At 56.3% G+C, this 26469-nt stretch overlaps 1 protein-coding gene across 1 annotated transcript; it reads right to left on the reverse strand.

The window, feature by feature from the left end:
- Positions 1-767: 767 nt before the first annotated feature.
- On the reverse strand, positions 768-25504 carry MELTF (melanotransferrin). Its single transcript, XM_032337182.1, is given in 17 exon segments — positions 768-2650; positions 3149-3176; positions 3178-3363; positions 4554-4741; positions 6372-6439; positions 6532-6688; positions 7659-7853; positions 8783-8879; positions 11205-11356; positions 12067-12247; positions 12921-13108; positions 16886-16953; positions 17614-17770; positions 19751-19933; positions 22168-22267; positions 23358-23512; positions 25244-25504. Coding segments are annotated over 17 exon segments (2244 nt in total). The 5' UTR covers positions 25293-25504; the 3' UTR covers positions 768-2558.
- Positions 25505-26469: the final 965 nt, after the last annotated feature.

Here is a 26469-nt window from a genome sequence, read left to right on the forward strand (position 1 = left end):
TGGTTGCCTGAGCTAAGTGGTCCAGTAGAAGACACCTGACCCACATTGGGCGATCAGGTGATTCTCCCAGGAAACCCCCAGACAAGCTCTTGGGAGTCCCAGTACTAGCAAGTTACAGCAAACGTCTTTCCTGCATCTGGGGGTGCCAAGTGCTCTGTGGGATGTCCTACATACAGTAGAATCCGACCTGCGCACCCATCTCACCAGCTGCCGTTTCAGACGTGGAGATGGGACTCAGATGCTTGCTGACTCTCCCAAAGCTTCTAGCCAGGGGTGGCAGCCCAGGAGAGCCATATGGCAGGGAGACAATGTGGACAGTTTGAGGCCCAGGTCCTGGCCCAGCTTGCTGATAAGGCAGACCTCCCAGTTACAGGGTCGAGGATAGTGGGAGTGAGACCCAGCGCTGTGGCAGGGCTGCAGGAATGAGAGGAGGGGAGCCTGGAACAGTCGAAGAGCCAGGGAGAGCGGAGCACAGGGAACCTCCACCTTCCCACCCAGAGCACGGCACACGAACGAAGACCAGTTCCCCACTGCTGCACACCTCTGGACAGGGCAGAGGGCGGGCCCCTTCCCTCTTCCACAGTGAGTCAGCTAGGAGCCAGTTCCGAGTGGAGTGGCCCGAGGCCTGGGCTGGTCCCCGACTCTGGCTCTCAGGGAATGGGGCTCTGAATGGAACCTGCCATTCTGGGCAGGGGAGGGTGTGGGGCAGGTAGGCCTCTGGCCACCTGAGAAGACAGGTCAATGAGCAGCAGAGTTTCTGATTCCAGGCTTCAACAGGTACTCGTTGTTTCGCTTTATTAAAAAAAACCAGAGCAACATCTTTTCTTAGCACTGACACCATGCTGCTGTCCTCTAAAAACCCAACGACACACACCTAGCGTTCACACAGGTCACACTTTCCGTGGCTTATGGTTCCTGCTGTCACCCCAGTGCAGCATAGCCAAACAAATACACTCTTACTGCACAATCTTTAAACAAAAAAAGAAAAAAAATCAAACAATCATCAGGTCGGAGAATCACTCAGTGCCCTCAGGGGAGAGGGTACAAGGCTTGGCGGTGTCCTCCCTGGCTGCTTCCCCAGCACGGTGACTAGGGCACCTTGGGATGGCAGGACTGTGGCCAGGATACTGCCAGGGGCTTGGCGGCTGGGAGATGGAAAGGATCCGCCCCCACGGCTGTGGGCGAAGCACCAGGAACCAGCCTGTCATCGGCGTCCCCAAGGCCCCCGCAGATCCAGCCGCAAATAGCTCCAGACCCACGCGGCTCCCAGTCTTGAGAGGGTGGCTTGCTCGTTTCTCCTCTTTTTTCTTTCCTCAGGGAGCAAAATTCAGAGGAAGAGCTGGCAGTTCTGGAAACTTTTCTGGCTCCCCTGACAACCATGGCAAAAATGGAGTAGAGAAGACCCTCTGAGGCTCGGAGAGGAGACAGAAGGACCCTTGCTGTGTCCTGAGCTGGAGCAGGCTGAGACCACCTCCTGCTCACCCCTGAGGTGGTGGGGCTCCCTGCCGGCGCCTAACCTGGGCCTTGGCACAGCCCGTTCCTGCCTCCTCAGAGGGCTTGGGTGGCCCGGGAGGCCTGGGCCGCCTGCTGCTCCTGGCCTGCAGCTCTCGGCAGTCCTCAAGGCTGAGCACTTGTCTGGAGATCACTGCTGTGCTACATGTGGGGGGGGGGGCAGCCGTGGGTGTCACATGGGAGGAGGAAGAGGGGACACACATCTTGAGATGGAAACTCAGGGTAGCTGAGGACACGAGGAAGTCGCAGGAGCCATTTCCTGTGTCCGAGGAGCCCTTAGGGATTTCACCCTGTGCTCCTGGGCCCCTGTGCTCCAGCCCAGGCCCATCAGGTGTCCCGTGGTCTGGGCCAGGCCAAGCCACTGAAGACAAAGGGCTGTCTGTGTTCCAGCAGCTTCACCTCCTGGGCAGGCCTGGTGGAGCCTGATACAGCGGATGCCTCCAGGGACAGACCCAGAGACCTGAGGAGGGAGACCGTGGGCGGGCGTTAGAACCCAGACAGAGCGGGGCTCACGGAGGTCCTCGGGGCCTGTGCACTGCCCGCAGGGCGAGTGGGAGCCCCCCCCCCCCCCCCCCAGCGCGCGGCAGGGCCGGCCTGGCAGAGGGGGCCGTGTGGGAAGCCGGGCTCAGCCTGTTTCCTTGGTAACTGGCCTTTTCCAATCCGCAGCCTGGAGAGGCGGGGTGGTGGGAGCCCGCCAGCCCGTGGGTGCGGCGTGACTGGGAGGCCGGCCAGCGGGCGCCTCAGGTAGCCGCGGGCCAGGTGGTGCCGGGGAGGCGGGGGCCGCTTCACGCGGGAGCCCTGCTCGCATCCAACTCTGCTGCAGGCGGGGGCCCCTTCCTTTCACATTCGCTTTTATTCCGGTTTGAAGCAATCACAGCAGCTTCTCCCGGTGCCGGTGCCGGCATCGCAGCTCCGGGGCGCTCCAGGGTTTCTCACCCTTCCTCTCCCATCCCCCGCGGCCCCAGAAGCGGGGAGAACAGCTTATTTATAGACATTTCAGAGTAGGTTTCCATTCCGAGGGAGGGCCGGGCTTGCCCGGGGCTGCTTCAGAGGGCGGGCTGTAGGAGGGCGGCCGGGAGGCCCAGCAGGAGCAGCGCCGGCAGCAGCAGGGACAGCCCAGGGGTCGGGGCCGGGGCCGCTGCGGGAGCAAACACACGCGGTCAGGGCCTCCGCACGGGCGCCTGCAACAGCATTTGCAGGCAGCTGGCACTAGCTCTCGCATCGTGACCCAGGGGGTGTTTCTGTGCCCTCAACTCACCCAGGCTCCCCTTTCCTGCCCTATTACAATTTTTCTTTATATATTCATTCCTTTCAAAATGAGACCTCATGCTATGTATGGGGCTGCCTCAGTCCTCTCTGCACCATTCCTTGTAGCCTTCCTTTCCTTTATCCAGGCCCCTCTGGGTTACACACGCACTACTTCCGCTCTGTCGGGGGCCCTCCAGCTCAGACCACCCTCCCACCACGCCCACCTCACTCTGATCTCCTAGAGCCACCCAGGGCATCCATGAATTCACTCAAGGACTGGCGGTGCAAGGCTAGGAGGGATGCTGGGCAGGGAAGGGCATGTGGCGGAAACACCTGCTAGTCCTCTGGAAAGGGGTGACCTGCCCACCGCTGCCAAGCCAGGCCCTACCTGCGCCTGAGCACTGCTGGGACAGCAATGCCTTCCAGAGCCGCCACGTAGGCTTGGTGCCCAGCCAGTCCCCCGGTAGGTGTTTTCCTCCCCACACAGGCCCGAAACACCGCCCGGCCGGATTGTGGCATCCTGAAAAGCAGGTCTTGGCCATGATAGTTGGAGGAGTCGAACATTTTGAAGCCATTCTTATTGTGGTCATCTCCAAACAGGTCCCTGAAAGCAACCACAGGCAGACCCGCCTTTCATCTGGGCTTGCCACCACTACTCAGGGGCTGCTTGCTTGTTCATGGCTCTGACACCAGGAACCAAGAGTGAGGACCTTCAGGCACTGGACCGTTGACCTGACATAAGCCCAACCACTCACTGTGCTGTTGTCAGGGGGAATCTGAGTAGAGCTATGACAGCAGCTACCCCAGAAAGAAGGTTCAAAGTGGCCACCAATCTTTGGGGGGAGGGGGGACTCATGGATGCTTGAGATTCTGAGGACAGGTCAGCCTTCTCTCCAGGAAAATGTGCATTGCCACGGGGTTCTTCCCCACATCACATCAGAGGGGAGGTGGGGGAGGAGGAGGGGAGGTGGAAGTGGGAAGTGGGGGCTGGTTGGGAATGAAGGGCCCTGTTGTCAGACTGTCTGGGTTCCTTCCAGATGTATATGAAAGTCCAGCCAACAGGATTCGCAGAGGGGCTAGATGCAGAATGCGAGAGAAAGACAGGCGTTCAAGATGACTCCTGAGGAAATGGGAAGTCTGGAGGTGCCACTCAGAGCAGCTGGGGAGGCTGAGGGAAGCAGGGCAGGCCAGCTACAGGCTTGTTTGGGCCGAGGAGCCTGTTAGAAATCCTAGTAGAAATGTCAAGCAGGCAGTTGTTCAAGATGGAAGGGTAGGATGAAGGCAGGCCGGAGGCTGTGTTTGGAAGCTGTCCACGTACAAAGGACTGTTAACGACATGGGGCTGGGGAATGTCAACAGGAGAGCAGGCTCAGGCGCAGGGTCTGGAGTGGAGCCCTGGAACACTCCGTGGTTACAAGCCAGGAAATGAGGAGCGGCTACCGATCTTGAGAGGAGAGCCAGGTGGGTGTGGCCCCGGAGCCAAGGGGACAAGTTCCTCCAGCAAGTGGGAGCTGTGGCCAGTGCTGCTGAAGGGTCAGGGAGATGTGGGCTGAGAAACAGCCACTAGACTTAGCACCACACACCCCCATAATCTTGCTCAGGGCAGGTCCGTCTGAGAAGGAAACATTAATAAAGCAAGACACAGAAGCGATAGTAAAGGAATGGCCTGATTAAGTGAAAATCTCTGAACTTTCCCGCAGCATTCCTTGGTTTGCTCTGGGTACGCTGAGGCACTGGGTGCTCTAGCTCAACTCATCACCCACCCCCCGTGATGAAGCCCCTGCCCTGGCTCACCTGGGCCTTGTCCAGCAGTCCATACACAGTGAAGATGTTGGTGTCCGGCCGGACCATGACGGCGTGGGATGGCATCTGTGCCAGATTGCAGGCTGCAAACTGGGACACCTCGGCCCGGGCCCCATTGGGACACAGCAGCTCATAGTCCTCTGACCTTAGCTGGGCAGCCCAGGGCTCAGAATTATGGCCTGAAGGGAAGGAGCAGAGGGACAGAGGAAGCGAGAGGCTGCTCTCCTCCTGGATCCCCAAATCCTTGACCATGTCTGGCCAGCTTCCCAACTCCATTCCCCAACTGCTCTGCTCCACTGCCAGGACCCAGGAGCCCAGAGGGGCTGCTAACACTGGTCAGAACCACTGTGGGTAGAGCACCTAGAATGATGCCGGCATTTTACAAGCACCTGCTCTAGCCTCAAGACAGTTAACAGCAAGGGAGTGTGACCACCCCCCATTGCACAGGTGGAAAAACTAAGACTCTTAATCAGTCCCAGGCAAAGAGCCCCATCTAGGTGTTCCAGGTCTTGGGCCTGGTATGACTTGGGTAGGGGCCCACAAAACTGTGTTTTAAACCAGCAACCTATTGAGGCTGAAGCAGGGGGTCACAAGGGATTCCTGAGAAACACTGCTCTTGGGAATCACATTAGTTTTGTGTCTTCAGGTACTGACTCAATATCCACCCTCTTCCCATTTCCAGAAGAATTCCACATGGGCCCTCAAGTAGAGATAAAAATAAAGGGCAAGGAGTGGCCTTGGGAGGTGGGGGCCTCTTGAAAGGGCCCCTCCCAAGCCTATCACAGGACTGCAGAGGGCTGCGGCCAAACAGGGCTCCTTGGCTCCTGTGAGTGCCCACAGCTCCCTCCTCCTGAAAGATCATCCCAAGTGTCCTCAATGGGAGCTGGGCATGGGTGAGGGGTGGTGGCAACAGGGCCTGGGAGCCCTCCCAGCCTGGGTGACCTTGACAGGCAGGGTGGGATCCAAGTTTTGAAATCCTGATCTTTTTTCCCTGCATGTCTTGCTTCTTCTCCACCAGTCTCCTTCTCCCCTTCAGACCACATTATGCCTTTCTGCACTGAGTTTTTGGAAAGAATTTCTCAGTGAGAAAAGACTGAGCCTCCAGCATTTGGGGTTTCAAAGCCTGCATGGAGGTACTGTACGGAGAAAGACCAGCAGGTGCTGAAGGCAAAGTGGAACAGGAGCAGGGAGGGGAGTGAGGCACGCTTAGAGGGCCCCACACCCTTACAGGACCCAGGTGTGGGCTCGGGGGGGGGGGCTGGGGCATACAGTTTGAGGGTGCTTTTTCCCAGGTGGGGCCCAGGAAGGTGACTGCAGAGAAAAAGCCACCCATGTGATGGGAATGGGCGCATGCCCTGCCTGGCATGGCCTACCAGCTGCAGTGATTTCCCTGCATGAGGAACTGACCCGCTCAGGACAGAAGCCTGGATGCTGATGTGGGCTGAGGACCCCGCCACTCCCACCACACACCTTGGTGCTCCATCAGTGCCCCGGAAGGAATCTCTCCCCATTGACAGAGGTGGAGTTTCTGCCGTTTTGGTGGAATGGAGATTTGGTTTCTAAATTGGTCAAGAATGTCATGTGTCCTACACACCTGGACATGTGGACTGAGGTCTGTTCTGAGAGGACCTTGGAGTCCCTGGGGTCCCCCATGGTCAGAGCCTTCTAGCCTCGGTCTTCCCCAGCTGCTGTTCTGCCCCAATCCTAGCAGGACCCCCGGCCTGGACCATGCTGTAGATGGGGAACAGCTCTTGGGAGGATCCAGCGCCGCTCTGGCCCCAGCCTCCTCACCTCTGCCCAGTTACATACCATTTGTGTTTTCGAAGACAGTCGTGTGCTTGACAAAGGCGACGTCCCCTGCATTCTCAGCCAGGCACCTGCCATGGGAGAGGCCAAGGCCAGTGCTGGCAGGAAGGCCTGGCCTCTGCAATGGCCCTAGGAATCCCCTACCCCCAGGTGGCCGTGGTACCTGAAGGCGCCGCTGTAGCCGTAGTACCTCTCCTGGCTGTTGCCCACGCACTTGTTTCGGCCCTGCTCATCCCCCACACAGAGCGCGCACAGTGGGGATGGGTAATTCTTGGCGTTGTTCACAGGCACACAGCTGGCGCTGAAGAACTCGCTCACAGCTGGGGCGGGGGTCGGGGGAGGGCTGAGTCGAGGGGCCAGCAGAGGGAAGGGCAGCAGGGATGGGAGGGCCTCCCCTGCCCCCAGGTCTGCCCACTCTGCCTGCCCTTGTGTTTCCAGGGTATCCATCAGCTCCACCCCAGCTCAGAGGGGCGCATCTCCTCCTGTGAGCACTGCAGGGATCAGGGAACTACAGAGGCTGTCCAGATATAGGAACCCCATGCACCACTTCTGGGTTAGCAGTCACCCAGGCTTCCCTTGGACTCTCTCAGGGATGGGGAACTCACTACCTCATAAGCTCTTCTGTTCCAGTCAGGCCAACTGCCCAGCTGTAGAGGAGTGGGAGCAGCCAACCCTAACACTCCGTGTATGCTTGTGGAGGTGGATTAAGAAAAAATGTGGTTTTTTCCTGAGGTGCCAGACGGGACAGAGGTGTGTGCACAGTCAGCCCAGGATCTTGCCAGCTTCCTACTGCCTTCCTTTCCCCATGACTGTATGTGATTTAACACATGGGGGGGGGGCTGGTTATGGCATATGGTAGCTGCTTGGTAAATGTGTCTTCTTCAGCACTTACACAGATGGCTGGCCACTTTCCATAAAGGTCCCCCAGACACCCAGTGGCTGCCAGGATATGGGGACAGCCCCATGACTGGACAGTGACCCAGCCAGGCCCAGTGCCCAGGCACGCCACCTGTTCCTCATGCCTGCTCGAGCCAGTCCCCCTCTGGGTAAGTGGCAGGGGCACCATGGCACCCCGCATAGAACCAAACAGACCCCCCGCAGATGGTTACGAGTGTGGCCAACAATATTTCCCAACCTTCCCAAGAGAACGGGGCACATCAAGGATGAAAAGAAAATCTCTCTGAGCTGCTCTGTGGGCTCCTGCTGGGAGACAGCTCCCAGACCCTCAGACACCCCCACCCTACCCCCGCCAAGGAGTTCGCACATGTGCATCCCTGCAGAGGGCAGTACCTGTGAGGACGTCACAGTCCTTGGGCCGGATGAAGCCCCTCTGCACCAGGGCGCCCACGGGGATGTCCCAGCCCGCGGGGCTGTGGAACGCAGAGTGGCAGGAGCGTTTGCCTCGGAGCTCGTCCAGGGTGAAGGCGTAGGAGCTGTTCCGCTTTACCACAGCCACCACGAAGTAGGAGTTGCTACTGTCCTCCGCTGTGGGGAGGAGATGCCAGTGAGGCCTCTCACCTGTGCATTCCTGGCCTGGCCAGGAAAGACCCTGGGGCCGGTCCCCGGGACCTTCAACCCACTCCCTAGGGTGCCTGCTGCCTCAAGCTATGGTCGACCCCATGCACCTCTCCCCGCTTAGTGTCCCAGCCCCACGGGCACACCCAGCAGTGGGATCCCTGCTTGCCCCCCAACCAAGGCTGAGAAGCAGCCCTTGGCTCCACTTTTCAGAGTTCTGACTCCCCCAACCTGTGCCCCATCATTCCTCACCCGAAGGGATTTTTCTTTCCTTACACCCAGGTGGTGTTTTTCTCACTTCCTGGGAGAAAGGTGGAGGCACGGCTGAGGGCCACTGAAGCATTTTTCCTAAGCCCAGAGACTTCACATCCAAGTGAAAGGACCTGAAGTCACCACTTAGGAGGACAGAGCACCAAGGCCCCAGCGCAGGCCACTGGAAGGGGGCGGTGCTCCAGGGCCATCTTCTATGAGCCCCAGTGGGTAGGCGGGAAAGGCAGAGGAGGCCCTCTCATTGAGGGGGTGGCAAACACTCCACCTGTTTTTGTACGACCTGGCTTAGCCGTATGAAACACTTTTTGTATTTTTAAAAGGTTGTAAAAAAAGTAATAATAAAAAACTCCAAAACCACCAATGAACCCGTGGCCTGCAAAGTCTAACATGTTTACTCTCTGACCTCTTACAGGAAGGTTGCCCACACCTGCCAGGCTTTTAATGATTCGATGGGGAAACTGAGGCCTGAGGCAGGAGGGCTTGCCTGTGACAGAAAGCAACCCATCCCAGAGAAAGACCATAAAGGGGAGCTTGGGAAAAGGGCCCAGGGGTGAGGGGGAGACTGATGATATCCAGAAAAACTCTCAGCTGCCTCCTAGCAGTGAATGGGGCCGGGCCCCTATACTCACGGGCATAGTGCTCCCCCGCCGCTGGGACTAGGCCGTGTTTCTTTCCTGCTGTGTAGATGTCTTCGCCCTTCAGGGTCACTGCATCGATTTGCCCATTCTGAAAGGGGACAAGAAAGAGCGACTGGGCAGGGGAAGTGTCGGGACCTGACAGAGGTGCTAGGGTTGGGTCTCTCGGGCTCTCCCCCCTGGGGACCGCCTTCCCCTTCCTTGTGGGATGTGTGGGACAGAAAGGGGTTTGGAAGACCAGAGACGGGAAAGTAGCTGGCACTAGCACTCCATCCTTGGGGGGTTGCTGCTCCTGTTGTCAGAACTGTGCACGATCCCCGCCCTCCCCAGAGACTGCAGCCCGCAGACGCCTGGGGTGCCATGCTGTATCCCCCCGCCCCCGGCCAAGGGCTGGCCCACCACACAAGCCAGTACGTATTTGCTAAATGCTGATGCGAGTACATGAAGGAGCCAGGCCTCAAGAGACAGAAGTTTCGTGGTTAAAGCTCTGCCCCAAGGAGCAGGAAGGGCCCAGGACCCTCTCCTCTCCACCTGTCTGAAGCCCCCTGGTCTCCCCCGTCCACCCTTTCTTGCCCATTCTGAAGCCTCTGGACAAGTTGCCCCTTGGACCTAAATAGGGGTTAATAAGCGAGACACAGTAGTGCGACAAACCCCAAGGGAAAAAAAGGGGTGGGACAGGGGGAGAGAGGGGACACCTCCCTCCCAGAAGGCGCCCCAGGCCATTCGGGCCCAGAAGCATGAAGCTGTGATGCTGGAGTAACAGGCAGTGGCCTTAATTTCTGAGCCCAGAGCATCCACCTCTGGGGGCCCTCTCTTCCCCCGACCCAGGCCTCCAAGCCACTGTGGGGGCAGGGTGGACCCCAGTCCGGCTGACAGCCCTCTTCCGTGGACCACTGTGGCTGGGAAGCACATGGGAGTCAGAGATCCACTGGACACCACCCCGAAAGCCTGAGAATGAAGCATTTCTGAGTCTCTTGCTGGGGTTCTCAAGGAACCACCCAGTCTGCTCCTTTTCTGATGGACACTCCCTTGGCCCTGTTTGAGACAGAGCAAAGGCTCTTGCCCATAGGGAGCTGAAACCTCTCCTCCTGCCTCTCCCTGTTTTCTAGCCCATGCCCTCCCCCTCCCCCACAGGACAGCCTGCCCTCCCCCTCCATTCTCCCCTTCCTCCATTCCAGCTGAGCACCCCTCCCTCAGCACTACCTGTGGTCAGGGTCAGGGCAGCCTCCTTGGGGCCCTGGGGCAAGGGGCTCCCCACCCTGAGCTGGGTGACTGTGAGCAGGTGGCTTCTCCAACCTCTGCCAGCTTCAGGTTCCCGGCAGTGGTCACACCCACCCCGTGCTGCTGGGAGGGTTAAGGGAAGGGGTCCACGCAAATCTTGGCACAGTGTACGGCACATGGCACTCGCATGCTTGTGAGGCCGTCCTCTATCGTGATCCTGGCCTCCTGTTATTTCTGTCCACTCTTCTCTTCTTGGTCTCTAAGTCAATGGGGGGCAGTGTGGACACTTCCAAGGGGCAATGGTCTGGCCTGTGCTCAGGGATTGCCCTGAGAAGGGCTCCTCATCGTAAGCCCACAGGCCCCACATACTCGCTCATAAAAAAGAGGCGGGAGGCGGCAGGGGGCTCCTGGGTAGTGCAGTCGGTTCAGTGTCCCACTCTTGGTTTTGGCTCAGGTCATGATGTCAGGGTCCTGAGATCGAGCCCCATGTTGGGCTTAGCACAGAGACTGCTTGAGACATTCCCCCTCTCCCTCTACCCCTCCTCCTGCTCGTTTGCCCTTTCTCTCTAAAAATAAGTAAATAAAATCTTTAAAAAATTGAATGAGAATGGAGGAGTCCAGGAACCAGGCTGCCGCTGTGACCACTGTAGCCACCTTGCCTGCGGGGGCCCGGGGCCCCCTCCAAGCTCTGGCCTCAGTCTCCAGTCAGAGAAGCACAGCAGGGCAGGGCCCTTACCTGTGGCTGCAGAGCCGATCAGCAGGTGCCACAGACCATGTAATGGGCCATGACAAGCTTAGCAGAAAGGCCTAGGATGGAGTACTATGGAAACTACCAGGCACACTGTACTTAGTGAGGGTCGGTAGTGTTTCGTTTCATGCCTCTCTACTGAAGGTCACAGGACAAGCAATGTCTTGCTGGGCCCCTCTCCAGATGTTCCTTCTGCTCTCAGCTCCCCCACTCAGCGAGGAAGGGTTCCCGGGATCCTGAAAGGAAACAGCCCCCCTCCCCCACCCTCCTCCCCTGAAGTGGGGTGGCTGGTCCCTGCCAGTCCTTCCTCCCTTTTCTGAGGCTGGCACAGAAGACCGCCTATGCTTCAGACCGGGTGGTGCACGGCAAGGGCTGGGAAGGACCATCCTGGGCACAGCCATGGCCTGGCCCCACAGCCCACTCTGCGACCCTGGGCACGGCCCCCACCTGGATCCATTCCATGCAGTGCTGGGGAGACTCGGCCGACACACACTGGATCTCTGGCTTGAGCCTCTGCCGGCTGAAGGCCACAGCCATGTCTCCACACTTCTGGATCTCGGGAGTGGACAGCACACACCAGCGCAGATAATGAGGCAGCCCTGTGTATGTGTGTGAGCTTGTGGTCACCACCACACTCACCCGCTTCAGGGGCTGTCCCCGAGTGTGGCCTGTGGGGTGGAGTCATGGGGGCTTATACCTCAGTAGGGAGAGCTTGTAGTCAGGCCCAAGGGAAACTCTGGTTCTTTCCCTCATTAGCTATGAGAAGTAAGTTATTTTACCCTCTGATTCGGTTTCTTCTCACAGAAAGGGGGTAACAGTGCCTCTTTCACTGGGCTGTGAGGAGGCCTGAGGGGAGATCATGGCTGTCGTGTGTCTGAGTAGCACACTGTCTCCCTGACTATAGGGGGCAGAAGGCAGAAAGCCCACAGTAGACTAACAATGGTCCAGTCAACAGACAACGCCCGAGCCAGGGCCTTGGCCATGGGGTGGGCAGGAGGCGGCATGAGGCACTGAGGAGAGAGCCATGTTGGGACTTGGTGACTTCACTGTGGATAGGCAGGGAGATGCTTCCAAGACACGGCCTGATGGTCTGGATCCTACCCCTTGGAGCTGATGGGGCATCCAGGATACAGCAGGCCAACCATCTCCAGAGAAGCTTCCTCTCCAAACCCCTAGAGGCAGGGAGGTGGAGGCCAAGGGACACAGCCTCTGGGGTGAGTGTCCTTTCCCAGCTGCCTCTCCAGAAAGCACTGCATGCCTGTGGTCAGGCTGGGCTGGAGCTTGTGGGACAGGGGACAGGTGGACTTACGGTTGGGGTCACAGAGGAGGCCCTTCATGGCGTGCAGGTACTCCTGGCCCAGCCAGGCCTCATAGGTCTGTGTGGCGATGGGCACCAGCTCGGAGGTGGAGTCTTTGAAGAGCAGATCCTTCCGGCCATAGGCCTTGGAGCTGAACATCTGGAAGCTGCTGCTCTCATGGTTGAAGAGACGCTGTGTGTCGGGGACAGGAGAGGGGGCTGGGGAGGCGTGGCCAGTGGGGAGGGCAGCATGCCCCTTCCTCTCAAATCAGCCTGTGGCTCCTCTGGCCAGGCACCCCCACCCACATCCTCTGCGCACCCCCAGTGCACTCTTGCCTTGTCACACCGAGGGCCCAGGGTTGGAATGGGACTGAGGATGTGGGATGGGGCTGGCTATGGTGGCACAGGTTGGGGGCAAACGTACCTAGAGCTTGAGTGCCCAGGGGTTGTTAAGTATCACCTTAACACTATTCACATTTAATTAATGGTGTCTTTTGACATTTGTTAGCTTTGTCGTTTTGTTCATGGGCTCATAGACTCTGGGTTTACTTCTAAGAGCCACAAACATGAGCAGCTCTCTTGGAAGGGTGCCTGGGTCCCCGGTCTGCCTCTCTGGCTAGCCCTCCTTGCTCCTGCCTCTGGCTGCCAGCTCACACCCTTGGTCCCCCCTTCACACTAAGGCTGGACACTACAGAGACCTCCCTAGCTGTGGTCTGGCCCAGGGTGGGTCTCTGAGTCCTGCCCCCTCTTGGCCTGGCTGGCCAGCCCAGTGATGGCTCTAGCTGAGCTTCTACCCTGCGAAGAGACAAGGAGGTTCGGTACCATCTGGAAAGCCATGCAAGGGTGGGGGGGTGCCCTGAACTCACCTGGCCTTCATTGAGCAGCCGGAACATGAGGCTCCCGTCTGCATCCGCCCGGATGACCACGGCATGAGCAGGTACCCGGGCCAGGTGACATCGCCTCCACTCGGTGACATCAGCTCGGCTGCCATCCCGGCACAGCAGCTCAAAGTCCCGGGACAGCAGTGCCTGGCCCCAGGAGGGAAGAGTTTTCCCTGGGAAGATGGAAAGGCTGTGGTGAGCCAACTTCTGTCCTCGGCGGAGTTATGGGAAGGGCCTCAGAAAGGCCCAGGAAAGGGTGGGGAGGGCCACAGACTCACGGTGAAAACAAACTCTTGTAGGAGGTGAAGACCAGAGCTGGGAATGACAAGGAGCTTGGGGACTGCATTCCACAAGGCCAGGTATCTCAAGAGACTGTCATTATTGACTTGCATTTCCAAACCCTCACCAAAGCTTGTATTGGCTTAGACTTATGTGGCTTAGAGGTATGTGATGGTAATACGGCACGTGTAAACAGGCCTGTTCATTAACGGTAAGACTAAGAGACTCAGGGGAGCTTAGGGAGAGAGAAATGTTGCCAGGAGGTCCCTGCTGCCCTTGGACACTCAATTCGACTCTGAGCAGGTGGCAGGGGCCACTGCGGGAACAGAGCCAGACAGAATGGACCAATGGTAGCCCAAGAGAAAACGGTAGTTTTCTCCAAAGCTTTGCCCATGCATTAATCCAGTTATTACTCTATTTGTGCTTCAGGATATTTACTCCATGTTGTTTTTTCTATTTTCTAACCATTTCTAACACAGTTAAGGTATCCGATAGGCAATCTTGTATCCTGCTACCCCCCCACTTTTTTTTTTTTTTAAAGATTTATTTATTTATTTGACAGACAGAGATCACAAGTAGGCAGAGAGACAGGCAGAGAGAGAGATGGGGGAAGGGAGGCAGGCTCCCTGCTGAGCAGAGAGCCCGATGTGGGGCTCGATCCCAGGACCCTCAGATCATGACCTGAGCCGAAGGCAGAAGCTTAACCCACTAAGCCACCCACGGCTGCTCCTACTACTTTTTAAAAAGGTTTATTTGAGAGACAGAGAGAGAGAAGGGGGAAGGGCAGAGGGAGAGAATCCCAAGTGGACTCCCTGAGCACGGAGCCTGAGAGAAGGCTCTATCTCATGACCCATGAAATTATCTTCTGAGCCAAAATGATGAGTCAAACACACAACTCAATGAGCCACCCAGGGGCCCCACTACTTTTTTTTTTTTTTAAAGAAATGATTTAAGTAATCTCTACACACAATGTGAGGCTTGAACTCATGACCCCAGACCAAGAGTTGCACACTCCACCAACTGAGCCAGCCAGGAGCCCCTTGCACCCTACTTTTTTTTTTCACTTGTCGTTTTAAAGTATTTTTCCCACCCTTTTGGAAATTTTCCGTAAAACTCATTTATAATAGAAATCCAGACTTATTTGAAAGAGTGACTATGGACACCAGATAGGAATATTAAGAAGTCTAATTTTAGAACTGTAACTCAACAGATGGTCTTATAGAACAACATTTTTAAGACTTTTAAAATTTTCAAATGAGGAGGATAAGCCTCTACTAGGAAATAGAAAGGGTAAAAATAATTTGTGGGGTCATGAAAACTCTTCACTCCCAAACCCCAAAATTGAGAGTTATAGTTTGGAAGCCTCCACAGAGGTCAAGTTTAAGGTCTGTGTGATGGTTTCAAGCCTTCTTAGCAATCACTCTGTGTCATTCTCGCCTCCCTCCCCAGCTCTCTACTTTTCATCTGCTGCAAAGCCTTTGTATGGAGCTCTGGGGATGGTCTGGCCTTCCCCCATGACACAAATGCACCGTTTAGGTATTGCAATCTGCCACTCCTGTTCTTCAGTTGGAATGTCAATTCCCATTTTTGCTCTTACCAATCTTTTGCATAAAATTTTAAAAATTATCTCCTTACACTTCCTTAAATTATCAACATTTTATCCTATTTAATTAATTAAAATTTTAAAAGATTTTATCTGTCAGATAAAGAGGGAGCATGCGCACAAGCTGGGGAAGGAGCAGTGGGAGAGGGAGAAGCAGGCTCGCTCTCTCGGAGCAAGGAGCCCAATGCAGGACTTGATCCCAGGCCCCTCGGATCATGACTGGAGCTGAAATCAAGAGCTGAATGCTTAACCAACTAAGCCATCCAGGCACCCCTACCATCAACATTTAAAAAAAGCTGATTTTAGGGGCACCTGGGTGGCTCAGTTGGTTAAGCATCTGACTCTCGATTTCAGCTCAGGTCATGGTCTTGGGGGCACAGATCTAGCCCTGCACTGGGTTCTGTACTCAGTGGGAGTCTGCTTGAGATTCTTTCTCTCCCTCTTCCTCTGCCTCCACCACCCCCCTTAATATAAATAAATAAATAAATAAATGTTAAAAACAGCGAATTTCAACCCCATACACCCCTATTCTTTCTCCAACTTTGACATTTTCCCCTGTTTGATCTTGAGGCCCAAGTCCCGGCTGCCCATTTCCTCCATCATCTTGCCCTGGACATAATCCTATGTGCTTCCTTCTTTTTCAAATCATTTCTCTTTTTCAAATCTGGTTTATCTTGTTTGCCTTCTTGAATGTCAGACCACATGACAGACCTTCTGCTTTTAAAGGTAAAGGTTATGATAAAAAAAAAAAAAAAGACAATGATCAGACATTATTGAACAGGCAAAACTAGAGAGACAAGTGTGACTGGTGAATGCCAGAAGGGGGCATCAAGGAACTTACAGGGTGGAAGATTAGTCACAATCACTATCTTGACTGCAGTGGTAATTATGCACCTGTGGTTATACCACTGTATAGCCTGTACTTCAAAGGGTGCATTTTGTTGCATGAAAATTGTTATCTCAACTTAAATAAAGGATTCTTATGCGAATCCAAATTGGGGCATGTTCTATAAAGTAACCAGCCTGACTCTTCAAACATGTCAATGCCACAAAAACAAAGGAAGATTGAAAACTGCTCAGCAGTTACAGGAAACTAAAAAGACCTACAACTAACTACCGTGTAAGATCACAGATTAGGTCCTGGACCTGAAAAAAATTGCTACAACGGAAAGAATACAACTAACTACCGTGTAAGATCACAGATTAGGTCCTGGACCTGAAAAAAATTGCTACAACGGAAAGAATTGGGACCAGTAGTCAATCTGGACTATGTGCTATAGATTAGATAATGGTATTGAGTCAATGTTACAATTACTGAATTTGGTAACTGTGCTGTGGCTAGGCCCACATCTCCTTGTTTTTAAGAGATACGCACGAAAATATTAAAGGGCATGAGCAGGCAAATGTATTCTCAAAGATAGAATACATATGAATATAGAAAGAATGATAAATCCAACGTGTTAAATGCTTCAAGTTGGAATCTGGGTAAAAAAGATAAACGTGGGTGGGAGGATGCCTGGGTGGCTCAGCTGGGTTAGCATCTGTCTCTTATTTTGGCTCAGGTCACAATCTCAGGATCGAGCGCAGGCTCTGGGCTTAGTGGGGAGTCTGCTTGAGATTCTCTCCCTCTCCCTCTGCCCCTCCCCTACTCTCTCTAAAATCAATCAATCTTTGGAAAAAATGGGAATTCTCTGAATTATTCTTGCAACTTTTCTAAAGCTCAATTATTGCAAAATTAAAAAAAAAAACCTAAATGACGATAAATGGATCTACATAGAACACTAACCCCATTTACCATTATCTTCTTACGGATTAGAAATGGACGGCTTCTCCAGATAACGGGAGGAGGAAGGGTAGATAAGGATTCATACAGAGACTTGCACAACTAGGACCCAGTCTTAAAGTGGAAGCCAATGCCAGACACAAACCAGAGCAGGGCAGCCATGTCTACCAGCCCCCCTCGCCCCACGGAGCCATTTGAACTCCGCTCAGAACACCCACCTCTTCCTTCCAGGGACAACTACAAGGCCCGAGATGCTGCTCCCTGGGGCTGACCCCTCCCACTCACCATCCGTGTTCTCCAGCACCGTGCTGTGTTTCACGAAGGCCACATCCCCAGCCCCTTCTGCCAGGCACCTGTGGGAAGAAACTGTGAGCCTGGGCGGGGCTGAGCTCCTCTGCCCTCTGGGAGGCATGTTCTGGAATGGAGGGGTCTGTCTGGTGGGCCCATTTGGGGCCCCAGCCAGCTCTCTAGGTGGAAATACTGAGGCCAAGATGCTTAGAGGGGCTCTGCAATCTTCCATTCCAAGCTCTGCTGAATATGGACCCTCATCTGTGGACAGAGGCAGCTGTCCCACAGCTGCTGGGGACTCCTTCTGGCCCCATGGACGGCTTACCCAAAGTACCAGCTCTAATCAGGTGCAGAGCTGAGGCCAGCCCCAAGGACCAAGACATCAGGGTCCCTGCCACATTTTTCCATGCTTCCCACCCTCCCTGCTGGTCTGAGGCACCAGAATGGGGACCTGAAAGTGGCAAAAGGCTGTTTTTGCCATTTTCTTCTAAGACCTCATCTCTAAAAATACCAAACATGTTGACTTTGTGAGCAAACCCAGCCTGGCGTATTCCAGTTGGACGTTTTTAAACTAAGGAGGCACATGAACTATATAAAGGGCCCTTTGAGGAGATGCAGCCAACGGGCCACTCCCCTGGGGCCTTCGCAGTGCCCTGCTGTTTTCCACCCTCCCGTGGCCTCCGGGGCCCCCACTCTGCTCCTCACCGCCCCCCATGCCCTCTCACCGGAAGGCCCCGCTGTAGTCGTAGTATCTCTCCAGGTGGCTCTTGTCACACACCCCCTCCCCAGCAGCGTTGCCCCGGCACAGGCGACAGAGGGACTCCGAGTAGCTCGTTTCTCCTGCCCCGGGCACACAGCTACCCCCAAAATAGTCGCTGACAGCTGTGGGGAGGAGGAGGGATAGGGAGGCCCGTCAGCCACCCACCAGCCCCCCAGGACGGCTCACCCTCCCTCAGGCTGCAGTGGGGCTGGGCCCCCAGGGATGTGCCGGCCCTTCCGAGCTTCAGTCTGAGCAAAAAACGGGGGGAATGGGACAGGCCAGTGATTCCCAAACTGGGGCCACAAAAGCAGCAAGGGGCGTTGGAGAAAGTAAACAGTTATCTCCAAACCACTACATAGAACAACTCTTGCGTACATACTGCTCCCACTGCAGGTTTCGCTTCTAGTCATTTATACGTAATCGATGAAAGTGGGGGAGAAAAGAAATTATGACGTAATGCCTACAATTTCATAGACAAATCTTTTCAAAACAGGTGGAGGGGTATGGGCAGGAAGGCCTCAATGGGGAAGTGGTCAGATCTGCGTAGTCCTGGGGCCCTTGCCAGCGCTGTGATCCAGCGTCCACCCTGTGCACAACCATTCGTCCTGTACGCTGAGTCTCCTCAGTGTCACATAAGGTGAGGACTCTGGTGCACCAGCCCGCTAGATCCAGCTCTGCCCCAGTGGGCTGCCTTTCCTGGTTTTCTTTTGGCATCATCCCAGGGGAGTGGAACTTCAATACATGCGCCAACTGGCTGCCAGACCACCCGTCCCCGGCCACTGTCTGAGAGGACCGGGCCTCCATGCTTCCACGGGTCGCGCTGGTTGACATGGTAGCTGAAGCTGCTGGGGGCAGTGTATGATGTGTCCATGCACAGGCGCGTGCTGCACGGGCTCGTGCATGTGTGCGCACACAGCAGTTTTGTGTGCAGGTGCGTGCATGTGCCCACAACCAACAGCAAGGTGCCCCCAAGGGGCATGAAGTCGAGCTCATAAATAACAGCAGCTCCATGCAGCGAGGATGTACGTGGGGACACACATCACATGGAAATGTCCTCTGAGCTCTTGCAGCCCTGGCAGCACCACAGCCTGAGACTCTGCATTGACCTGTTTGACAGATGGGGCACTGAAGTTCAACAGGGCAGAGTCCCGTACTTGAAGGCGGCTATGCTGGGAAGGGCCGACATGTACTACTCTCTGACAGCAAAGTCTGGGCTCTCCCGCGACTCTCCCACCAACTCCCAGCCCCTGAATTACTGGTCACGGAGGGGACAAACCAGGAGGCAGCACTCGTGGACGAACTGTTGGGGGTGTGAGTATGACCCCTCAGAGGGCAGTTCACAAATGTGGCTGTCAGAGGTCAGTGGCCACATCACGGTTTGGAGCACCCTGTGGACAGACTGTCAGAGTGGGGTGGCCAAGAGAAGCCCAAAGCAGGACAAGCAGGAGATGAGCCCTGGCCCCTGGGCTAACGGCTGGGGACTCCAGCCAGGCACATGGGGCTTCAGCTCACTCACCCAGCGTGTGTTATTCTTGACAACCCCTCTCGGATCCCTCTCAACTCTCACTGGAGAACGTTCTAGCGGCAGGACACCCCTCTTCTCACTGTAAGTTAATCAACTGGGGAGCTGTAGGTCTCTCCCCAGTTGTGAGCTTTCTGGGTGCAAGCTGGCAGCTTGTTTGGGGTCCTGAAAAAAGTTTCTCATCTGTCTGAGGACGTGTTTCTGGAAAAGGGGACCTGCACAGGTCTGCAGCAGGTGAGAGCTGCTCCCTGGGCATCACCCGCTCCCAGCTGTGGGTGGGCCTGTGCTTGGCTGTGTCCTAGGGTCCTGGGAAGAGCAAGCGAGGGTCATGTATCAACTACCCCCAAGAGCTGCTCCACCAGAGCTTTAATTGTGACTGCCCCAGGCTGGCCAACACTAATGAGGAAGGGGTGACACCACCACCTGGGGGTCGGGGAGGCTCTGGAGGAGGTGCGATGGTGCTGCTCCTTAATTATGGGAGCCCAAGGGAGGTCACCCATCAAGAGAAGTCAGGGCAGTGGCCAGGAAGGAGACCCAGTGCCCCTGCAGGGGAAGCCCCTGCCGGGCCCAAAGCCCTTACCCTTGAGCACGTCACAACCCATGACAGACAGGCGACCGCTCTCCACCAGGTAGCCCACCGGCACGTTCCAGCCCACCGTCCTGTTGATGCCCGTGTGACAAGACTTCACACCTCTCAAGGTGTTGATGGTCACGTGGGAGCCCCTCTTGACCACAGCGACAGCGTAATAGGAGGTACCGACCTCTAGGAGGGGGGACAGGAGAAGAGTGAGGGTGGCAGGGGAGAAGCCACGAGAGGGGCTGAACGCAGGTGGGAAGGCTGTGGGAGACGGGTGTGTATGCATGGACATATGTGTGCCCAGCTACCTGGGCATGTGTGCACATGCATCCAAGTGTGCAGAGATGTACACAAGCGTGTGTACACGGGCTTCCCGGCTGCTGGGAGCGCAAGTGGGTACAATCCACGTTTCAGCATGAGCCCCAGCCCCCTCCTGTCTGACGTGGCAGGACACCATTCCCAGAGGCTCACTCCTCTCCTTTCCTTGCCGTCAGCGGGCATTTGGCTAAGTCTCCATCTGTCAGTGGGGCCCTGTAGCCACACAGAAAGCAGCAGCAGCCTCAAGTCTTGTGTTCTCCCAAGTCCAGGCCCCCCGGGGGAACGCAGAGGGAGGGAGGGGGTGCTATCGTGGTTATGGGGGCAGAGTGGTGGGAGGAGCATGTGGGACAGGCAGGACCGGCAGGACCTTCACCTCATTAGGTGCTGAGAATGTAGAGAGGAGAAGGGAGGGGGAAAGGGGAGGGAGAGGGGGAGAGAGAATAGATGAAACTATCAATATTCCAAATCACTCAGAACCGTGAATGGGTTGTATGTGGGTGGGCAGCCCCGCAAAAGATTCCCCTGGGTCAAATGTGGCCCACAACAGGCCATTCAGGCAGGACAGGGATGACTCATCCACGGGGACTGATGACCAGAGGCATCACATCCTCCCTCCCCCCAGTCTCCCCGCCCCGCCACTACCCTGTAAGGTGGGATGGCCACAGTCAGAATGAGTGTGGACTTCTAGAAAACAAAGCCAGTGCTATTTCTTGCACAGCTGAGCTAACGTCCTGCCAACCTAGGGAGCCTGGCCCGTCCCCTTCCTCTGATGGACCCACCATGCCCTCTCTTTCTGATTCCTGGAACATACCAAATTCTGTCCCGCCTGGGACCCTCATCAGGGTTCAGCTGCAAGGTCACCTCAGAGAAGTGAGGTGCCTTCCTGTCTGCTCTGTTTCAGTAGGTTCCCCCACATTCCTTCCCTTCCTCCTGGGGCCTTGACTTCCTCCACAGCACCTCCCACACTGGTAACTACGCTTCTTTGTGTTTATTTGTTCGCTACTGGACTCCTGCTCTCTGCGGGCAGGAATTGGCTCTTTTGCTTGTGACTCTGTGCTCATGACTGGTAAGCAGCAGTGGCTCAAAGTGTGAATTAATTAAAGAGGGCCACTGAGGCAGGGCAGTTCCTGGCTTCTGAGTGGAAAGGCTGGCTGGGTAGACTGCGTCCTGTGTCATCTGATGGTCATCAGTTCACCAAGCAGCCCAGTGAGGCCCTGTGCCAGGTTACCAGGTACCAGCAGCTTTACAGAGAGGAGCACCAGGCCCTTCCTCAAGGGACTCACTGCAGTGGGACAGAAACAAAAAAGCAGGGAGAACAGGATCTTAACAGTGTTGAGTCAGAGCTCCGGGAAAGCAGGAAAGAGAAGCCCTTTCAGGGGAGCTCTCAGGGGTGACAGCAAGCTGGGCTGTGACAGGGGCTAGTCATCTGGACAACAGAGATGGGGGACGGAGCTCCAAAGGGCAGGCTGAATTAGAGGCATGTGTTTGGTGAGGTTGGTGAGGTGAGGGACTGGGGGAAAGGAACTCCTATTTCTAAGCACACACCACAGGTCAGGTGTGCCCATGCTGACTCATCTGGTCTGTGTGACAGGAAAGTGTCACTGTCCCCATTTTCCAGTCAGGGAAGGAGGGCTGTTCAAAGTCACAGAGGCTCACAGGAATGAGCAGAACTGGGATGCGTTCTTCCTTCGTTGGGCTCTCAGGTCCTAATCAACTCCTCAGCCCTATTCCTCCTCCACGTTGCTTCTGACAGGGCCGCTGAAGTTCGGCCCAACTTTGGCAAGACATGGGGCAGCCCCTCATTGAGAGCTTGTGGGTGCAAGTTACAGGGGTGATGGGCTCCCCACAGGGAAGAATGGACTCTGGTCAGCCCAGTGTCTCTGGCAACCCTGCTCTGAGGGGGGTGTCAAGAGAGACTTAGCAGCGGGGGTCTCTGTAGGTTTGTCTGGCCTGGATCCCAGGACTGTTCTGGGGACAGGGCTCCTGACCAACTTGAGAGCTGTCGGGTTAGGCCAGGCGCAACAAGGACACACTGCAGAGAGACAGCCTCTTCTCCTCCCCGCCAGCCCAACACCCCCCACCCCCACCGCCCGCCCTCTGACCTTGATCATATACTTCGCCCACCACAGGCTTCAGGCCGTGCTCCTTCCCTGCCTCATAAATGGCTCCTCCATCCAAGGTGATGGCGTCAGCCTCCCGGGCCTGCTGGGAACATGCGGGGTCAGTGCAGGCTGGCCACCCTGGCCCGTTCAGCCAGGAGCTCAGGGGCATCCATTAGTCTGCCCAGGGCCCCCTGAAAAGCCACAGAGGTCCACACTGGTCCTGTCTGTCCGGCCCAGGAACCCTGCCCTGGGTTGGCCTCGTACCACCAGGGCCTAGAAGGCTTACCCTTTACCAGGTCCTAGGTGACAGCTCTCCTGGGCTGAGGGCTTGCCTTAATTATGTTATTTTAAAAATGATGGCTTCTAATGGCTTTCCATAGTTAAAAGAAAAATAAGGCCATACAAAATGGCACAGAGTAAAAAATCTCCCTCGTTTGCCTGTTTCTCAGCGCTGACTCCACTGTTAACCCGTTTCTCAGGTTTTCCAGGATGCAGACGGAGTCCCATAAATGCCCTCTTCATTTTTTCCCTTTTCATTTCAGACACAAATGGCAGTATGCTCTTGGTGTCCTGAGGTGCATGGTAAAATTCTAGTTCAGTGTAACTGCTTTCCTCACCATGGAGCCTAACTAAGCCCACAGCCCATGTGTGACTTGGATGAGGTCTGGGGAGAAATCAAGGGCCAAGCTGAAGTGAAAACCCAGGCTTCTGTCCACACCCCCGTCTTGCCACCGAAGTCCGAGCTCTGAGTAGCATCAGGGCTGGCTGAGCATATCTGCGGCCTAGCACTTCTTTGCAACCCCCCTTCACTCACCCAGGCCAGGCGGCGGGCGGCATTTCTCCTTCCTGAGAAACTGCACAAGCCTGATTCTGGAAAACCGCCCCTGGGCTCCCCCTGGTGGGGTGGGTAGTGTCCCCACTCTAGCAGGGGCCTGGTGGAAGGGAAACTCTGCCTCTTCCATACGTTCCCCTGCAGGGGCCCATCTCAGCCAGTGCCCTCCTCCCTGTGGCCTCCCAGGGGCTGGGCACTGGCAGGAAACAAGCCGGCCCTTGTTGCCTGGGGAACTCCAGAGAGCCTCAGCCTGGCCCTGGCAGGGGAAGTCAGCACCTTTCTCTGTGAATGATGCTGTTGTGCGCTCCCTTCTGAGTCAGAGACCTCCTGTCTGGTGGAGTGAGGGGCTGGAACTCACCGCAATGAGCTGGATGCAGTGGTCCACTGAGGTGCCCTGGGTACACACGATGGGTGGCTGGATCCCGGCCTCTTGGAAGGCTTTGCTCATGTCACTGCATTTCTGCTGCTCTGGGTCTGAGGTGGTGCACCACCGCACTTCCATCCCGCTGAGCACTGGGGGCACGAACCCGTGAGGCCCAGAGGCCCAGCACCCCATCCACAGAGAGCATCCCCAGCCCCTGCCCCCGACCCCCCAGAAGCTGTGTGACCCCCTGAGCATGCATAGTCAGTCCCACGCAATAGCCCTGCCCTCCCACTGGGAGATCTGAGGCACAAAGAGGTGTCACAGACCACAGAGGTCCGTGCGTGTAGAGACATGCACCCCCGCACTTGGGACAGATGGGGTGGCTCAGGACCTGGAACTTTACAGAGGCCAAGGCAGGGGTGGGGGGTGCATCTCCTAGGGTAGCATCAGCTAGTCATAAGCCTGCTCACTGGCCTGGAGAGCAGCCTGCTGGGTGGAAAGAGGATGAGGAGTCCTGTTTGGTTCCATGACCAGGCAAGTTCCTGCCCCTGTTCTGGCCCCTCTGGGCCTCTGTGTCCTCCAACCAGAGGGCAGTAGGGTCTCTCACTCAGTGTTCCTTAGCCCTCCTCACCAACTGGGAATTGAGATGGGAGGTGGTGGCGGTGGGCCTCAAGGAGCCTGGCGGCCTACGGGAGCGTCTGTGATTACAAACCCACCCTCAGGCTCCCCTACCCCTGCCTAGAGGAAGCTGAGGAAATCAGCAGATTGAGCGCAAGTTTCTGCTCCTGGAGAAGGAGCTGGTGACTTTGGGCAACTTATTTGACCTCTCTGAACTTGCTTTGTCATCTGAGAGCACAGATAAGGAAAACCATCTTCTGTGCTGAAGACGACCTATGTAGAAAGCCAGGAGGCACAGGTCCTCAGTGGCCTTTTGCTTAGGTCCCTCCTCCCAGTGGGACCCTATTGGGTCCTGGCATCTGACCAGATCAGAGTCCCAAGAGAGCTCCCAGCCTGAGGGCCCAGCAAAGCGGGGCCGGATTTCCTTGGGGTGGATGCCTTTGCAGACCCAAGCTCCTCCATCCACCACTCATGTGGCCCAGCTCTGGGTCCCGTTCTGCGCCCCCAGTGACCAGGCCATCCTCTTGTGGCAGCCTGTCCTTCCCAACCCCACCCCAGGGGTCAAGACTGCAAATTCTTCCACAGCCTACCTTTTGTGACTCAACTCCCCCCAGCACCCTGTAGTGTGAAATGGCCTCCCCCTCTCCAGAGCCCCAGGACTGCCCCTTGGTAGGCCGGGCGGGCAACTGCAGAATTGGGACTGCAGTGGCGGGTCCAGTGTATTCGTTGAGATCAGAGTGGTGAGGCCGTCCAGTGTCCGGCGACCCTGCCAGCAGCTCCCCGAGGCCCAACCTCACCCCTCACTGCGCTGGTCCTGGCTGCCTTGGGAGGGGGCGGGGCAGACACGAAAGACCCAGAAGCACCTTCCTCCTCCTCGCACCTTGCAGGGCGCCCTGGGGCTGGCTCCCGGTCGCATCTTCCGCCCCTCCCTTCCAGTCCCTTAGAATCTTCTCTCGTGGGGGCTCGGGAGAAGCAAAGGGGCTCGGCCCCCAAACCTTGCATCCACGGCTATCAAACGCGTCCATCCTCCCAGCTCTCCTCCTGATCTTCTAAGGCTCTCCCCCCTCCACCCCTCCGACTGCTTCTCTCCTTGGCCAGTCAGAAGGCCCGCTTTTTCAAGGCCCATGTGAATGCCGTTTCCTCCAAGACGTCCCAGGCAGCTGAGGTCGGAGTTAGTTCCCTCGGCCGCCTTCAGCTGCGGCTGGCACCGTTTCAGGACACACTTCCCCTCCTGCTCCCAAGGCCAGGCGGCCGGACCTCACCTGTGCGCAGAGCGAGGAAGAGCCACAGGACCACGCTTCGGCCCCGCATGGCGCGGTCGGGAGCTAGCGTGGGGCCGGGTTGCGCGCGGGGGCGTCTAGCTCTAGGTCTAGCCGGGTCCGCAGCAGCCGGGGCTCTCCCCCTCCCTCCTCCTTAGCCCTGGCCTGTTCCTACTTAAGCGCGGCCGGGGCGTGCCTTGGCCGGGTCCACGCCCCTCGGGCACATCCGCCCACCCCAGGCCGGACACCTGGGAGGACCACGCGGGTCTTGGCGCGCTCTCTCTCTCTCTCTCTGGCGCCCCCTGCTGGAACCTCGGCCGCCCTTAGTGACCGAGTCTAGCCGCTGACACTCGGGGTCCCCGGTGTTCCTCTGTCCCTGAATGTCAGGTGCCTGTTGTCTGGGGGTCTGATTACCCCAGTTCACAGGCTGTTCTAGAGTGCTCTCCCCTCAACCATCCGCCCCTCTCCTTGTTCTAGAAGGATCCGTAATATCATGTGCAACTGAAGAAGGAGAAGCTCAGATTTGGAAGAAGAAGTCGATTCCCAGAGTCTGAACTGCAAGCTGAAAGACCAGCACATTCATTCACCAGCCTCTCCGCAAGTACATATCGCACAGTGTCTGGTGATACAGGGATGAGCCCGGGTAGATGTGTTCTGGGGAGGGGCTGGCAGGGTGGTGGGTTGGGGGGGGGTGCTGTCTCTCCTTGGGCCTACGCTAGGGAAGTGACTTCACCCTACGGTCACACATTTAGTAAGTGACAGAGCTGGAACTAGAACCCGCAGCCCTGGCAGCTTGGCTCATCCCATCATGTTTGAACGATGGGAAGAAGACCAAAAAAAAAATGGGGGCGGGGAGGAGGAAGAAGCAGAAAAGGACAGAGAGGGCCATGAAAGGAGAAAGAGAATGAAGATGAGGGAGGAAAAGCTGAGTTGTCTATTTTTCTAGGCCTCGGGGGCTCAAAGTGTGCCCTAGACCCCACAGCACAGGCACACCCCCCCTCCAGGAATGTGTTAGATATGCACATTCTCAGGCCCACCTCTGATCTGCTAAATCAAAGCTCTGGGGGTAGGGCCAGCAATATATGCTTCTGCTTCTCATGCACAGCACAGTCTGAGAAACACTGTTCTAGGTAGACCGGAAGTGGGGAGTGGACTGTCGAAATTCTGACTCACTTCTCTGCTTCCATTTGTGTCCTTATGTTTTGTCATTGCCCTCTTGTAAGTACCCG

The sequence above is a fragment of the Mustela erminea genome, chromosome 1 (assembly GCF_009829155.1).
Source record: "Mustela erminea isolate mMusErm1 chromosome 1, mMusErm1.Pri, whole genome shotgun sequence".
Classification (NCBI taxonomy): domain Eukaryota; kingdom Metazoa; phylum Chordata; class Mammalia; order Carnivora; family Mustelidae; genus Mustela; species Mustela erminea.